This window comes from Medicago truncatula, chromosome 1, assembly GCF_003473485.1.
Source record: "Medicago truncatula cultivar Jemalong A17 chromosome 1, MtrunA17r5.0-ANR, whole genome shotgun sequence".
NCBI lineage: Eukaryota > Viridiplantae > Streptophyta > Magnoliopsida > Fabales > Fabaceae > Medicago > Medicago truncatula.
In genome coordinates, this window is record NC_053042.1 from 42,953,019 (window position 1) to 42,967,533 (window position 14,515).

General features: G+C 32.6%; 2 protein-coding genes and 1 long non-coding RNA gene across 5 annotated transcripts; 1 reads left to right on the top strand and 2 right to left on the bottom strand.

Moving 5' to 3' along the window:
* The first annotated feature begins 2,279 nt into the window (after nt 1-2,279).
* On the top strand, nt 2,280-5,827 carry LOC11427653 (transcription initiation factor TFIID subunit 13). 2 transcript variants are annotated; one of them, XR_003012075.1, is made up of 7 exons: nt 2,280-2,437; nt 3,185-3,308; nt 3,392-3,429; nt 3,543-3,602; nt 3,705-3,779; nt 4,329-5,065; nt 5,449-5,827. XR_003012075.1 is itself a non-coding variant. In XM_003591383.3 (6 exons), the coding sequence occupies exons 2-6, from the start codon at nt 3,206-3,208 to the stop codon at nt 5,581-5,583; spliced, it is 411 nt and encodes a 136-aa protein (XP_003591431.1). In that variant the 5' UTR covers nt 2,280-2,437; nt 3,185-3,205; the 3' UTR covers nt 5,584-5,827. The 2 variants fall into 2 exon arrangements, 1 of the variants encoding a protein (XP_003591431.1); XM_003591383.3 differs by lacking the exon at nt 4,329-5,065.
* A 1,217-nt stretch (nt 5,828-7,044) lies between these two features.
* LOC11416803 (exocyst complex component SEC15A) lies at nt 7,045-9,561 on the bottom strand. The gene has a single exon (XM_024774093.2). It carries the CDS (start codon nt 9,526-9,528, stop codon nt 7,150-7,152), a length of 2,379 nt encoding a protein of 792 aa, XP_024629861.2. The 5' UTR covers nt 9,529-9,561; the 3' UTR covers nt 7,045-7,149.
* Nucleotides 9,562-11,515: 1,954 nt separating this feature from the next.
* On the bottom strand, nt 11,516-13,683 carry LOC112416595 (uncharacterized). Of its 2 annotated transcripts, XR_005643836.1 has the most exons (3): nt 13,208-13,680; nt 12,036-13,096; nt 11,516-11,865 (listed from the first exon to the last, which is right to left on the bottom strand). It is a non-coding gene; the product is annotated as an uncharacterized lncRNA (long non-coding RNA). The 2 variants fall into 2 exon arrangements; XR_003007156.2 differs by having other exon boundaries at nt 12,036-13,683.
* Nucleotides 13,684-14,515: the final 832 nt, after the last annotated feature.

Below are 14,515 nucleotides of genomic sequence, written 5' to 3' on the forward strand. Positions count from 1 at the left end.
TTAAAACCAAATTTGCCCAGGTAGGTTGGGCTAGTACCAAAAAAACCCACAAACATTTTTTTTTTTTTTTTTTAACGAAAATATACAATATCCTTCTTTTCTTATCCTATTTGATTTCTTAGTGGTCTTATCTAGTTCGAATTATAGAATACGAACGACGGCGTAAACACCTTGTAAAAATGTAAAAAAATATGTAAAAATATTTCAGATTTTAGAATCTGAATATGATTAAAAAAAAAAAAACAGCATCGCAACATCATCTACTTGAACGTGGTAGAAAGAGGAGAATTAACTCGCGTATCTGTTTCTTCGGGCAAAGGCTACAGTGGGAGACCTCTTTAGGTCTCCTACCGTAGGAGACTTGATTTTTTTTTTGCAAAACATTAGATATACTTGTAAGTTTTTTAATGGTTGAGATTTGTAGGTTTTGTAACCTTTTAGGATTCTATTTTTTAAACATAAATATTGATTTTAAAAATGCAATTAATTTTGGAATCATTATTAAAAAACTTTTTGTTTAATACTCTCTTTATTTTTGTTTAAGTGTGAATCTAACGTTCTTATTTAACGGCCGTTTTGGTATTTTAAAAGTACAATTTGTCAGTTATACCCTTTGTTAATTACTCTTATTTTTTTTTAATAGAACTAATTAATGTTATATATTTGAAATTTCAATAGAACTAATTAATGTTATATATTTGAAAAACTAAAGTTTGTTTTTTAATAAAAAAATAAAATAAAATTTGTTTCTTATTATCTTAAAATTGACAATTGTTTGTTATGAGAGATAGAGTGTGCAAAAAAATAAAAATTTGTTGGAGAAAATGATAGTAACTAACAATTGTTTGTTATGAGAAGACAAGTGTGCATAAAAATAGAATTTTGTTGGAGAAAAAGATAGTAACTAACAATTATTTGTTGGAAGAGATCATAAAAGATATCACTTTCCGTCATTGTTGCCTCTCATCCATCCTCGTCGGACACATTATAAACTAACATAATAATTCAGTGCAGGTCTGGGCATAATTCATGAATTCCAACTCACTGAACTTGATTGTTGAATAAAAGGTTATTTAATAAAATTCTACATTAATTTTGATATTTTGAAAATAGTTATAAGTTTTCAAAATTTTATCATATCGACTTTTTTTTATGTATGTGTATAACAATTTATTTTTGCATATATAAAAAAATAAATTCTACAATTGACTGATACACTTCAATTATTTAACAGATATTTGTATAAATAAAATAAAAATATTTAATAGAAACATTGCGTTAATACTTAGGGTGTTCAAAATCGAACCAACCCAATAAAAAACCGCAAACTGAACCAATCCAAACTGAAATTGTAAAAAACCGCATTTGGTTCGGATGTATTTGGATCACTTTCTTACTCAACTGTATAGTTTAGTTTGGTTTGTGGTTTTTATTTTATCAACCGAACCAAACCAAATCAAACCGCAACATAAGATAAACACTAATTAAACATTTGTCACCTAAACCAAACACTCACATAGCCTCAATGATAACTTTTATAAAATGACATATTTTTTGCTTTGTTAAATTTCTTATTTGATTTTTATTTCAAAAATATATCTGTGTTACTTGGACTTTTAGATAATGTAAAATCTTAGTATTTAGAATTTCTTTCGAAATAGGATAACTTTTTATCCATCTTTTTAATTTGGTTTATGTTGTTGGGAACATTGTTAGATGAAAATGAAATTGTAATGTTGAATGACATTTAAAACATCGTTGAAAACATAGCTGAAAATATGTTGTGTTCTAGCTTTTTAACTTGATTTTAACGTTGAAAACAAAAAATTGTATGAGAAAAACCACACCAATTGATCCAACCCAAACCACATTGGTTTGGTTTGGTTTGATTCAGATTTTATTTTAAAAGCCGACCGAACTAAACCAAAACGCATGTCTGTTTATCTTACAGTTCATATGACTTTTAAGTATTAACCGTAAAACTGAATCAAACCGCACCGCGAACACCCTAGTTATTACTTGTAATTTTTATTTAACATTTTTAAACATTCAACAATATTAACAATCCAAATTGTTACACCCCTACTAAGCATTTATATTTTGTAACAAAATTTGGTTCCTACAATTACTTATTTATGTTCTATGAAAATTCTACTAAGACCAAGTTCTTTATGAAAATCTTACTAAGGCCCACTTACGTTTTATGAGAACCTTATTAAAACCGCGTAAAATTAAAATATAATTGAAAATATTCCAAATTTTTCTTTATACAAAATAATTAAAAAGGTGGCTTTTATAATTCCCTCAACAAAAAAATGGCTTTTATGATTGCTTAAGCAGTGCACAGTAAAACAACCTACAAACGTTGCTAATCCACATCTCGCAGCGTGGGAGACCCATCAACGTAGCGCACCCTAAACGGAGCCGTTTCTTCGAGGTAAGAAGATCCAACCCACACTGCTCTTTCTTTCATTCGTTCGATTCAGTTACTTGAAACATGCAAATTTTGCTGTGTAATGCTAGGTTAATTGTAGTCCCTGTTTTGTTCATTGTTGAAGCAAAATCATCATAACCCATAATAACTCAATACGAAAACAGGGTAATAAGTTCTCAAATTAGGGCTTGATTTGGTAGAACAATAATTGAAGATAATGGAGAAATGCATATTTTAGTTGTTACAATTCTGTGAAACTAATGGGGTGCAGAAAAATAACCCCTTTTGTTTGTTTTCTTGTTTAACATGTTTGTTCGCAAGGTGTTTGTCAAAATGCCTCAATAAGGTTAATACCTGAATTGGAAATTTTATCATAAATAAATAAGTTTAGTTGTATTGCATGAAATACTGACACATACACAGACACGATCTTGACACTGACACATACACAGACATGATCTTGACACTGACACATCAACACTAGTGATAAAAAAAGTGAATTAATTGAATGTAATCACATTTGTAGTTTTCAGACACCCGACACGCCTTCAATCAGAGGTGTCAGTGATACGATGGTTGTATTTGTATTCATTTTGATGACTATAAGTGTAGTCATCATTCCAGTTTTTATTCTATAGGATTATGTGTGCACAGGAAGCATAGCAGAACCTGCACACATTTATCAAAAAATTCAAGTTTTATGTATTTTCAGTTTCCTCTTTCCTCTAACTATAGTTACTAAAATGACAGTGGAAGCATTAACCAACAACAATGAGCAATTCTGCCGCCGGAACCTCATCAAAACAAAGAGCAGCTTCCTCACAACCACCAGACACTTCATCCAAGCGCAGAAGAGGAGTTTTCCAAAGAGAATGTAATAATTTTTGTTCCTAAGTTTTTAAATTTTAGCGTAGTTATTTCTATTGTCTTCCTAATCTTCTTCATTGGTTTCTATAGTGCAGCACATGATGTATGGCTTCGGAGATGATCCTAATGTAATTCTCATTCTAACTTTTTCATTTTTCATACTATGTTTGCAAATTTTTTATTCTTTAGATTATGATATTAATTTGAACTTTTACTTATTCTTGTTTTCCACTTGAATTAGCCACTTCCTGAAAGTGTGGCGCTTATGGATGACATCGTTGTAGAATATATTACAGAACTGGTAAGTATCATTCTAATGTATCTAATTGTTCAACTTAGTCTAAGTGCCACGGAGTGGTTGGCCTTTGTCCTTACATGATTTTTTATTTATTTTTTTGTCAAGGTACATAAAGCACAAGATATTGGATCACAGAGGGGGAAGCTATCAGTTGAGGATTTCCTCTATTTGATTCGCAAGGTACTCTTTTGTTAATAAAAGTTGCAAATATAAATCTTGGGGAACAAGAATCTAAATTTATCTTCAAATACTGCTGGAAATGGAATGCTACATACATGCTGTTGTCACTATTCTCAAGGGAACCATGTGATTTAAAAAAGTTTAATCACCTGCCCAACATGTATTAAAAGAGAAATGCAAAACTAAATAAATGAAGGGTTAATGGTGCTTTACCCCCTGTCATATAGGTCATTTTTGGTTTTCCCCCTGTAAAATATTTTTTTTGATTTACCCCCCTGTAAATTTTTTTTTTTTTTTTTACAGGAAAACCAAAAATGACCTATATTACAGGGGGTAAAGCACCATTAACCCATAAATGAATAACTTAACTGTTATAAGAATACTAAGAAAAGCTAACTAAAATTCTAATGAACATTTCTGTACACAGAATACTATACTTATTGAACATCTTTTTGTAAGTACTTTATTTAAATCTTACACTTCTATTAGCTAGAAATATCACTTCTGGTCTGCCTTTATGGATATATGGTCTTCATTTGCTTATTGCAGGCAATAAGCATGCTATGTCACAGTGGCCTGCAATGGTGGTTTAAAGTTAATAGTTGGGAAGTTGTTAGTTGTTAGTTAGTTACTGGTATTAGTCTCCAATTCAATTTTTATACGAGTCTTTAAAGGTCTTCTACAGAGAATTCTTTCTCAAGTAGGATATTCCCAAGCTTCTATAAGCCAAAGTCGGTATTAATGGTTCTTAAACTTCAAACCTGTGAATCAGTTCCTAATCCTAAATAACCTGTATTGGTTCAATAATCGGTTATCTAATGTATCTGTCAAATCTGAGGTTAGGATCTATAATCTTGCCTTAAATCGCTTAACTCTTTGGATCAACAGGGTAATTGTATGGTACATTATTCATTAACAATGAATATGGGCACTGTTAGCACTATAATAGCCGGACTGCTGGACACAGTTCTGTTGTTGACTATACGCTGCCAACTTCCTCATCTTAAACTTGATTGACCATGGTGCTGTCCTTTGGACCCCACTCATGCATAATTATGCTGTACATATATCTCTTGTTTTGATTGTACATTTTTGTTGAGATTTCCCTCCCTTCTTCCATAGGCTTTATAGTTCTAGGACAATTTATCAGATTAACATTAGATCTCTTATCATTGATCAAACTTTGGGTTGAGTGAACTTTGTCTTTTGAGGATTAATAAGTGCTACTAATGAAGCTAAATGCACCATAAGATGCTAAGATTATGTGTTGCAGCCTCCTTGCAGAGGTTAGTTTTCTGGTTCCTTAAAGGCTCATACACACTTCGGCTTAAACCTTTCCTACACTTGGCCAGGAGTTCTGAGATATAAACTTACATATTATGATGCACATGCACTAAAATGAAGGTTATTTTTCATCGAGTTGAGCAGATGCACTTTGATATTATTAGAAAAATGCACTAAAATGAAGGTTATTTTTCATCGAGTTGAGCATATGCACTTTGATAGAAAATATTGAAGCTTGCATATAAAAGTTTTTGTTAAAAAATTTATCTACTCCTATCAAAGGGTCGAATTCAGGAGACAGTAGTTAAAAATGACAAGACTTGCTCTGACCATGATCAATCTTGATATTTTGACCAAGACTCATAAAGCTTCTTGTGTACTGCAGGATATGCCAAAACTTAACCGTTGTACAGAACTGTTGTCTATGAATGAAGAGCTAAAACAAGCAAGGAAACTTTTTGAACATGATGAAGAGAATCTGAGGAAGGTTTTTGAGGTGGATGAACCAGCAGAAGGATGAATGGTTGAGATTATTGAACTGCAACGAAGCTGTATTCTAGATTGTCACTGACATGTTCTCACCTTGTTGACTATCATGTATTTCACTTTTGAGAGCAACTTTATTTGATCTTCATACTCGAATATAACGTGTATATATAATGCCACATAACTCGTTCCAGCAGTTTACTAGCATGTTTGAAGTTGTGTTCAAACTCTTTCAAAACACGTTTGCTCTATTCTAACATGATTTTGGTTAAAAATTAGATATTGAGTTGCTTTGAATTAAAAGTGATTTCACTGTCAAATCTTGGTTTGCCCAGAGTACTGAAAATGGATGAGTTTCGGTTAGTCCCATGTGGCAGAGCCCACAAAAAAAAAACTGTAATAGTCATTTTGGTCCTTGAATGCGTAATGAGTAATCACAATAGTACTTCAATGTATTGAAATTTCAAAATAGTTTTTGATTGCGCATTATGTTAGTCAAAATAGTCATTTGTGTTAAAATACTTCGTTAAATTGTCATATTAGTCCCTTGATATATTAAATGAAAAAAGTTAATGTCAACATTGATGGACTATTTTAACGTCAAAGACTAACGAAATGCATAATTAAGACCATTTTAAAATTTCGATACATTGAAGGACTATTGTGACTACTCATTATGCATAACTTTCATAACTATAAAAATAATGAATCTTTGAAATATCTTCTATCCTCGTAGAAACCCATGACACTTGAGAATTGAGTAATCTAACTAGGCCATGATTTGATATAAACTAGGGAAGTTGAATAAACTAATGGCTAAATTATGCTTTTGGTCCCTGCAAATATGGCGAGTTTGGATTTTGGTCCTTGGTAATTTTTTTTGTTTGAAAAACGTCCCTACAAAATTTTTTGTTTTTTAAAAAAGTCCCTGGGTCCACTTTCTTGCTGATTTGGCTAGTTTTTGCTTAGGTGACAGATGATGATTGTACCATCTTAAATATGGCTAGTTTTTTTTTACCAGGGACCAAAACCCAACCTCGCCATATTTGCAGGGACCAAAAGCATATTTTAGCCTAAACTAATTTACTAAGTGACCCCATGATTTGATATAAGTAATCTAACTAGGCCATTTGTATTTACCAGCTTGTTTAAATAACTTAGTTTACTAAACACTTTTAATTCAATTAACTAATTTGTTGTTGATGAATGACATATCTAAGAAAAAAACAATCCATCTCAATTTTAAGATTCTAATTTATGGTAGCTAGTTTATCAATTGTTTTTGTAAATAATAACCTTTCACCATTTCAACTGCCAATTGCTTTGTAAGATTCTAGTAATGCAGTATTTTTGGGGGTGTCTAAGTTAATCCACCCCATAACCATCATCTACAATAGTTAAATTTATATATAGAAAAGAGATAGCAGCATCAAGCAGATAATTGAAACTAGACAACAAAAGGTTCTTTATTTCTGAAAAATAAGTCAGGGCAACATAGAAAAACTATTAATTCCAAAGTTAAACATCCATATAACAGAAGAAACAATTAATACAACTAGACATTTCTTTAAATGAAATAACACCTTTTCCTAATTAATCATCAATTGAAATCCTTAAGTCTCTTTTTGAGCATGTCCATTGATTTCTTTTTAGCACTTTGCTTTGTATTTTTATTTGATAGGCCTGCAAAGATGCCATCAGCAGCATCCTTGAATTTATCACAAATGGTAGCAACTTTCTTATAATCAAGTGCATAGTAGTTTTTCTCCCTTATGACAGGATTCATGAAATTCTCAGGCTGACTACTAGACAAAAGATTGAGCAATTGTTTTGCTTCTATCAAACAGCTCCTGAAACTACCTTCCTTGTAGATTTCACCTAATCCAGAAGAATAAAACTTCTGCTCTGCATACTCATCCAACAGCGTAAGATCGTTGTTGATATACATAACTGCATTCGCGTTAAACCTTTTGACATTATCACTAAGAAAAGCAGTCATAATTATATTGGAAACATGCTCAAGTGCACCAGTTCCAACTTTGTACATAGCTTCCAAAGGTAAAACTTGTTGCGCTGTAGACAGAATAGAATCAAGGTAAACAACCATATTATTCATGTAGTCCTTTTCTTCCGGCCTCGCCTCCTCTGAAGTCCAAAAATTAACCTCTGTAAGTGGTTTCATATACTCATCTATTTGCGTGCTGATTAAACTCATCAATGTAACATAAGCTGCATCCGTTGAAGTCTTTAGCAACACTTTTGCAGTTAATGAAGCTTGAGGCTTATCGATTGATCGAACGGAGACACCACTTCCACATAATTGAGCTGCATGTCTAAGGAAAAAATCACAAGCTCTTTCAAGAACAGATATATTTGCAGCAATCTGCATGGCCTGAGACACACTGATATTTCCACCGTTTATCGCATCTAGTAATGTTTCATTTAACACTTCAATCAGAAACTTGTCCAAATACTTTCTCACAATATCAAAGAAACTTGTTCTTACACCATGAGTCAAGTAATCAACAGAGCCTTTGATGAAAGACCTCACAATTCGACAAGCGTCAGGTACCATTGAGGAGAACGGCATAATGTAAGGAAAAGCAGGCATAATATCGGTTGTTTGAAGATTAAATGACAGAACATGATTCTCATAATCAACATCCTTTTTTATCACCATTTGCTCATATGAGTCATTTTGAATAAGATCAATAATATGTTGCCTACAGTCTGCCAAAAGAAGCAAGTGGTATTTGTCGCGGCAACTATCGAGCACATCGAGTAAAGGACTAATATCATATCCATATTTTCGAAGAGTGGAACCGACAAGCGTAACATAATCCTTAATCAAGAGAAGATGCGTGGCAGATTTCATATGTGAGAATTGCATATCCAACATTGATGTCATTTTAGACAAAGCTGTCTCCCACATAGTTTCAACTTGATCCTCTACAAGTAATCCCCCAGCAGTTCTTAAAACCTTATCCTCCACTATGAAATACCCTGCAATTTGAGCTAAAAGTGTCTGATATGATTCAACAAAAGGCTGTGAAGAAGATATCTCCAAATCTGAATTCAATTGTAACAATCTATTCTTATAATAGTATTCATGAAATTGATCTAGGATACCCATACAACTATGAATATGACAAGCACGGTAAAGCGGCGTGAGATCAAATTGCATTGCAGAATCGTCGTCAGCCTCTTCAACATCTAAATTATATACTCGATCATCCGCACCCGAAATATTTAGATCCTCAACCTTCCTTTGCCTTTCTAAAATTTCTTCATCCCTTTGACGAACCGATGCAGTGCGACCGATCGCTGTTTGCCCGATTTTTTTGCAAGAACTCCGTATAAGGACCATCCATTCATTAACCTGACCACATACTTTCTTCTCAATATGCATTTTTATAGAAGGAACTCTCTTCTCAACCACCAATTTAAGAGCTCTAGCAGGAATATTCTGCATATAACTCTTCTCAAGCAAATCAACGGTTTTCAATGCAGGATAAAACTGTCCTTCAGAAATATGATTATTGCACTTTACACAAAGCTCTAACACCTGAATACAGTTCATTGAGTTCTTTATAGCTTCAGTGACATTCTTCTTGACAGAATAGGATTCAAGAAGCTCTTCAAGTTTGACAAGAAGGGTAGTGCCAACTTGCTGCAGCTTGAAATTATCACTCTGGAGTTCACTCTTGAGCTCTTCGGCATCAACCAATACACCGCGAAGTTCATCGACTGCAAGGATGAATTCTTCATAGTGAGTCTTGCACATGTCTTCAATTTCAGCTTCTTTTTTCTTAACGACGAAATTAAGCTGGCGAAGGAGCCCCTCAGGGCGTCCCGTTTCAAAGGCATGCCGTACAAGGGGACTGAGATCATCTCCATTGGCAATTAAAGTAGCTAGAACTAAATCCTCTCCTTCATCACCATTCTCTACCTCATTTCTCCTTTTTGTTTTCACATCCATTCTCACATGAATGAATGGATAAATATCCCTGAAATCTGAAATCACAATAACGATAACAATCATATATATTGCTTGTAACAAGCCAAATACCAAACCAAACTTGTATATCCCTATATAGCAATGTTACCTCACATAAAGACGTGTTTGGTGTCAGATGCGTGTTTGACACTGACACAATTAATCACTTTTTAAAAAAAAAATTATCATTGATGCATACATGTCGTTCTCACTATGTGCTTCATAGCCAAATTTAAAACTAATTAATTAGTGTAATGCGTGTCAAATAACCACCACCATCACCTATAAAGCACGAACACATACACACTAACACATCGAACACAGATCATAATTTCAGTTAATTAAATATAATCATGTGTCGGTATTGTATCTATCTGTGTTAGATATCATATATGTCTTTAATTTCAAGTGTAGTCGATAAATAGACAACCACAGTAACCCACATTATTCATAGGAAAAATATATTGAGAATTAAAAAAGGAATACACAAAACAATTTAATGCAATACGTCAAATGCATAGTGTGAATCATGAATGAATGAATGCAATTGAAAAGGGAATGAGAGTGACAAATACCGTGATGTAATCAACCGTGAAGGAAGCTTGTGGTGAGTTTTATCACGTCAAAGATTGATCATTTCTCGTTACAAAATTTCATTCGTAGATTAGAGATTAGTATTCATTTCTATCACTTGGAACAAAAACAAGGCGTGTATATGTTGAGTCATTTTTTGATTCAGATGTATTTGAGTCATTTTTTGACTCAACCGCGCGGTATGTGGTTTATTTTAGCAACCGAAACAAAACAAACTGCAATTTAAGAGAAACACCAAATTAAACTTGTGTCACTCAACCATAAAAACTCAATTCGATATTTTATAGAATGACATATTTTTTCTCTTGTTAAGTTTCTTCTTTGGTTTTTATTTTAAAAATGCATTTATGCGTTTTTATTTGATGCTACATGCATTGATTTTACAGTTTATGTTAGGTATATCTTAAATCATAGAAATTCAATGAGAACTTTTAGAGAATGTAAAAATCCTCGTATTTTGCATTTCTTACCGATGATGGTTACTTTTGGTCCATGTTTTTAATTTGGTTTATGTTAATGTAAACATTGATGAATGAAAATAAAATTGTAATGTTGGATGAAATTTAAAACATTGTGGAAAATAAGTACTTTTAACTTTTTAATGTTGAAAAAAAAAAAAAAATTGTCTCTTCAAAACCGCAACTTCGCAACAACCGAATTAACCCAAACCATAATTGTTTGGTTTGATCCTGTTTTTATTATGAAAGCCAACTGAACCGAACCAAACTGCAAACATTTTTTTATCTTACGATTAAGATGACTTTTAGCCTTGAAACCGAACTAAACCGCACGACAAACACTCAACTTAATCAAAGGTTTTGGCTCGAATCTAACTATGAGAATGTAGCGGTGCTAAGTCTCCTCAAAGAGAGCTTTATCATCTATTACCGTTCTAGTCGGCTGAAGATATTAGTCTTTACGGACAAAGGATATACTGGCTTAAATTTTTTAAGTGAAATTGAGAATATTTAATATTATCTTTTTGAGAATATTTATAATTAAAATATTCTTTTTTTTATCAAATAGCATAGTGGCTAGAAATTCACCTCTAATGTGAATCAATGAGGTGTCCGGGTACAAAATATTACTACTTTTTTTCTTTGACAAATTAATAATATTAACTTTATATAATGATAGAATTGAAATATGACTTAAAAAAACCAAAAAACAAGATAATTTTTGAGTTATTGAGCACGCATTTCTTCATTTACTATAATAAATTCGAATTAAAATAATTATTACTATATTGCAGACAATTGTTCTTATATCTGTGCATTTGGAATTTTCATCTGCATCATCAATCTACATATCATTTGAGAGTTGGATAATGCGATTTAACTTGAACCAAACAAAAGAATACTTGAACATGATGACATAATGATAAAAAGCAGCTTCTTAGACAATAGAATGTATGATAGACTAACATATTATTAAGCTTTGCTTTGAAGTAACTGAACCTTTCTAACAATTTGTATTGTTATTTATAAGGTCCATGTTTGGTTTCTAATCATTAGAAACAATTACACATATTTATTTTTCCTTATTATAATGTCCAACTTATGTCCACTTAGATAATTTTCTCTTTTCTCATAAGCAGTGACATGCCCTCTCCTCTGAACTTCTTCACTTTGCTTTGGATTTGTGATTCCCTAAGTGTTACATTAATGTCCACTAGATGATCATCCAAGTGTTTCATAGTCTTCTCAAATCAACAAGGGCTTGAAGCTGAAAATAAAGGTTAAAAAACAAACTTTACAATTCACATAAAATTGAAGGATATCAATAACATAAGTTAACGGTTTGCATAATCACTAAGATCTTCATTCAACTTGGTACGCTAGGCAGTAGAAAAAAAAAACTTAGCATACAAAGCAAGTTATTGATAAGCAAACAACCTATGCAAAATATTCACCAGAGTTGTAGTGACAGTGGCATGCAAGTTGTACCCTTCTCTTCAGAAAACATCATGGGGAGCTGTAAGGATACGAAACTGCTCAGAATACCGTAGACATTGTCAGCAGAACGTCTGTATAATAATATCCATGCTGACCAGTTGCCAAATAAAATAGCACTTCCTGTGAAAGGACAAAATCTTGTAACTCAGCTGTACCACAAATGTCTACGGTATTCAACGAACTTCCTTACTTGCAAGTTGCAACATAGCACATAGGAAAATAGGGAAAATTAGGGAGGGTGTGAAAATGGAGTAATATCTCTTGATTTTTCTCCTTGATTAGTTTTGCTTTTGATGATATGGAAAATAATTTTCAGGTCTCTTCAATACAAAAGGAAAAGTAACCGAGGAATCAAGAAGTACATAGGCAAAATAATGTGGGAAAAGATATCATTTTATGTTCTCTATTGTTTCACCCTTTTCACTAGAATCAAAATACACCACTTCTTTTTACCTTATAGCCTATTTTGTTCTAATTTTAATATACATCAAATACAAAATGGAACTCATATGTTCTATTTCATCCTGTTCTAACTTGTTTACCAAAAGCTATCTAAATTTGTGAGATGAAGTGAAAACTGAGTTATGATACAAAGTTAGAAGTGATCTTGCATCAACTCAACATACAATTCAAACATACATTGTTATGATCTCGGATCAATCCACAATTTCATCTAATTTTATTATCCAAATGGAGCCTTACTGTCTTTGGAATTTAGATGGCAAGTCATTCGGCATACCTTATAGTCTGAGCTCATATGAAAAGGGGTGGTAAGACATCTTATTTTTCATAATTGGTTAGTTCTTAAAGTTAAACCCTTTATATGTAAACTTTGAAAGGGTACTCGCCCGTCTTGCATGTCCTTCTCAATATCAACAGTGATGAAATAACCATCTCTTTCATATTTAACATTTGGACATTGATCACCAGGTAAATCAATAAATAGGAAAGAACAAATTCCATATATGCTAACAACAGGATTAACATAAACCTGCAATTACCTGCTCCCTCAAATAAAAGAGAAGCAAATTGTAGCAAATTGAAGATTAACTAAAAGTTTCAGATACAAAAAGTGTCATCAAACAAATATAATAACATTAGCAAGATATGACCTCAACTACAAGGAACCTCCCGTGTACAAATCTTCCAAGGTTTGCAAAGAGGCTAAAGGAAACATCATCAGTTTTATCATAAAACAAAGAAGTATAACCATCGAAAACGTACAAATTCAACACTAGATCTAGACCAATATGTCTCATAATCAATATAGTGAAGCTGATATCTTTGTCTCCCAATACTTTTGTTATTGTTGATTGATCATGAAAATGTTAACCTAGTGTGCATATGGATAAATTGAGATGCATAAGTGATGCAGATCAAGAAATTCGTAGAACCTATTAATTGCACCCCCCCTAGTATTCATAGGCTCAAGGTCACTTACATCATCCCTTACCTCATTGAAGCCACTATGGTTGAAACACAACCACCTAGCCACTTATGTTGACATTTTATTTCTTGCATTCACATTAATTTTCAGCATTCTACAGTTGCATCTAAGGCCTCTAGGATTACTAAAACTAAGGCCATTTCCTTCATGCATCATCACAATTTGAAATATATAAAACTTGAGTTTCTCATTTGAGAGTTAGAGAGTGGATTCTCTCTTGGTTTCTGAGCCAATAAGCTTATTTCAACTTATACAAAAGGTTAATAATTTACTTTGTATGCACACTTAGTTTAAAGTTGTTTTATACGTGCATTCAATTTCAGTCACATCGTACAATGTAGATATTTGTGAAGATGATTCAGGAACTAACATAACAAAGTAACATTATGGTGTAGAAAAAAGAAGCTCACATCTCCAACAAGAACAGACGTCCTCTTTTGGAAGTAAAATTTAACGGTCTTCCTCATCCAAGACAGTAACTTGATCGATTCCAGTTTAACAAAAACAGGAGAAAATGAATATCAATCTCTGAAAATTTAACTCATATTCGTTTTTCTTATTGTTGTCGAAGAAACAATTGGGTCTCCGTCTCATCTATAAGAACGAGGAAACCCACGTACCTCTGAGAGGTGTCATCAATCATCTTTATTGTCGATTTTAATTGGAAAGGACCCATGAGTCCATTACCATACTGTATTTGTTTGTTAAAACAAAATAAACAAATGTAACCCCTCGTCAATCAATTCTACCTCATTCTCAATCCCTTCCCGAGGGTCACATTTTCAAGGAAGTGTTAAGGTATGGTTGACAAAAGGACAAATTAGAGAATCTTTCCGCTTATTAACATTTCCTTACATCTGCTTATGAGTATCTTTTGTATAAAAGATACATTAATTTTGGGGTTTTGCCTTCGTTTACTTCTCAGTTGCCTAAGGCAATGGAACTGATTGTAGTTGTTAATGGTGTTGACCTT

Excerpts from the sequence above, each read along its gene's own strand:
- LOC11427653 (XM_003591383.3), top strand. The coding sequence starts at position 3,206 with ATGAGCAATTCTGCCGCCGGAACCTCATCAAAACAAAGAGCAGCTTCC. Across the intron at positions 3,430-3,542 it reads GCTTCGGAGATGATCCTAAT|CCACTTCCTGAAAGTGTGGC; the intron begins GTAATTCTCATT and ends CACTTGAATTAG. Across the intron at positions 3,603-3,704 it reads TAGAATATATTACAGAACTG|GTACATAAAGCACAAGATAT; the intron begins GTAAGTATCATT and ends TTTTTTGTCAAG.
- LOC11416803 (XM_024774093.2), bottom strand. The coding sequence starts at position 9,528 with ATGGATGTGAAAACAAAAAGGAGAAATGAGGTAGAGAATGGTGATGAA.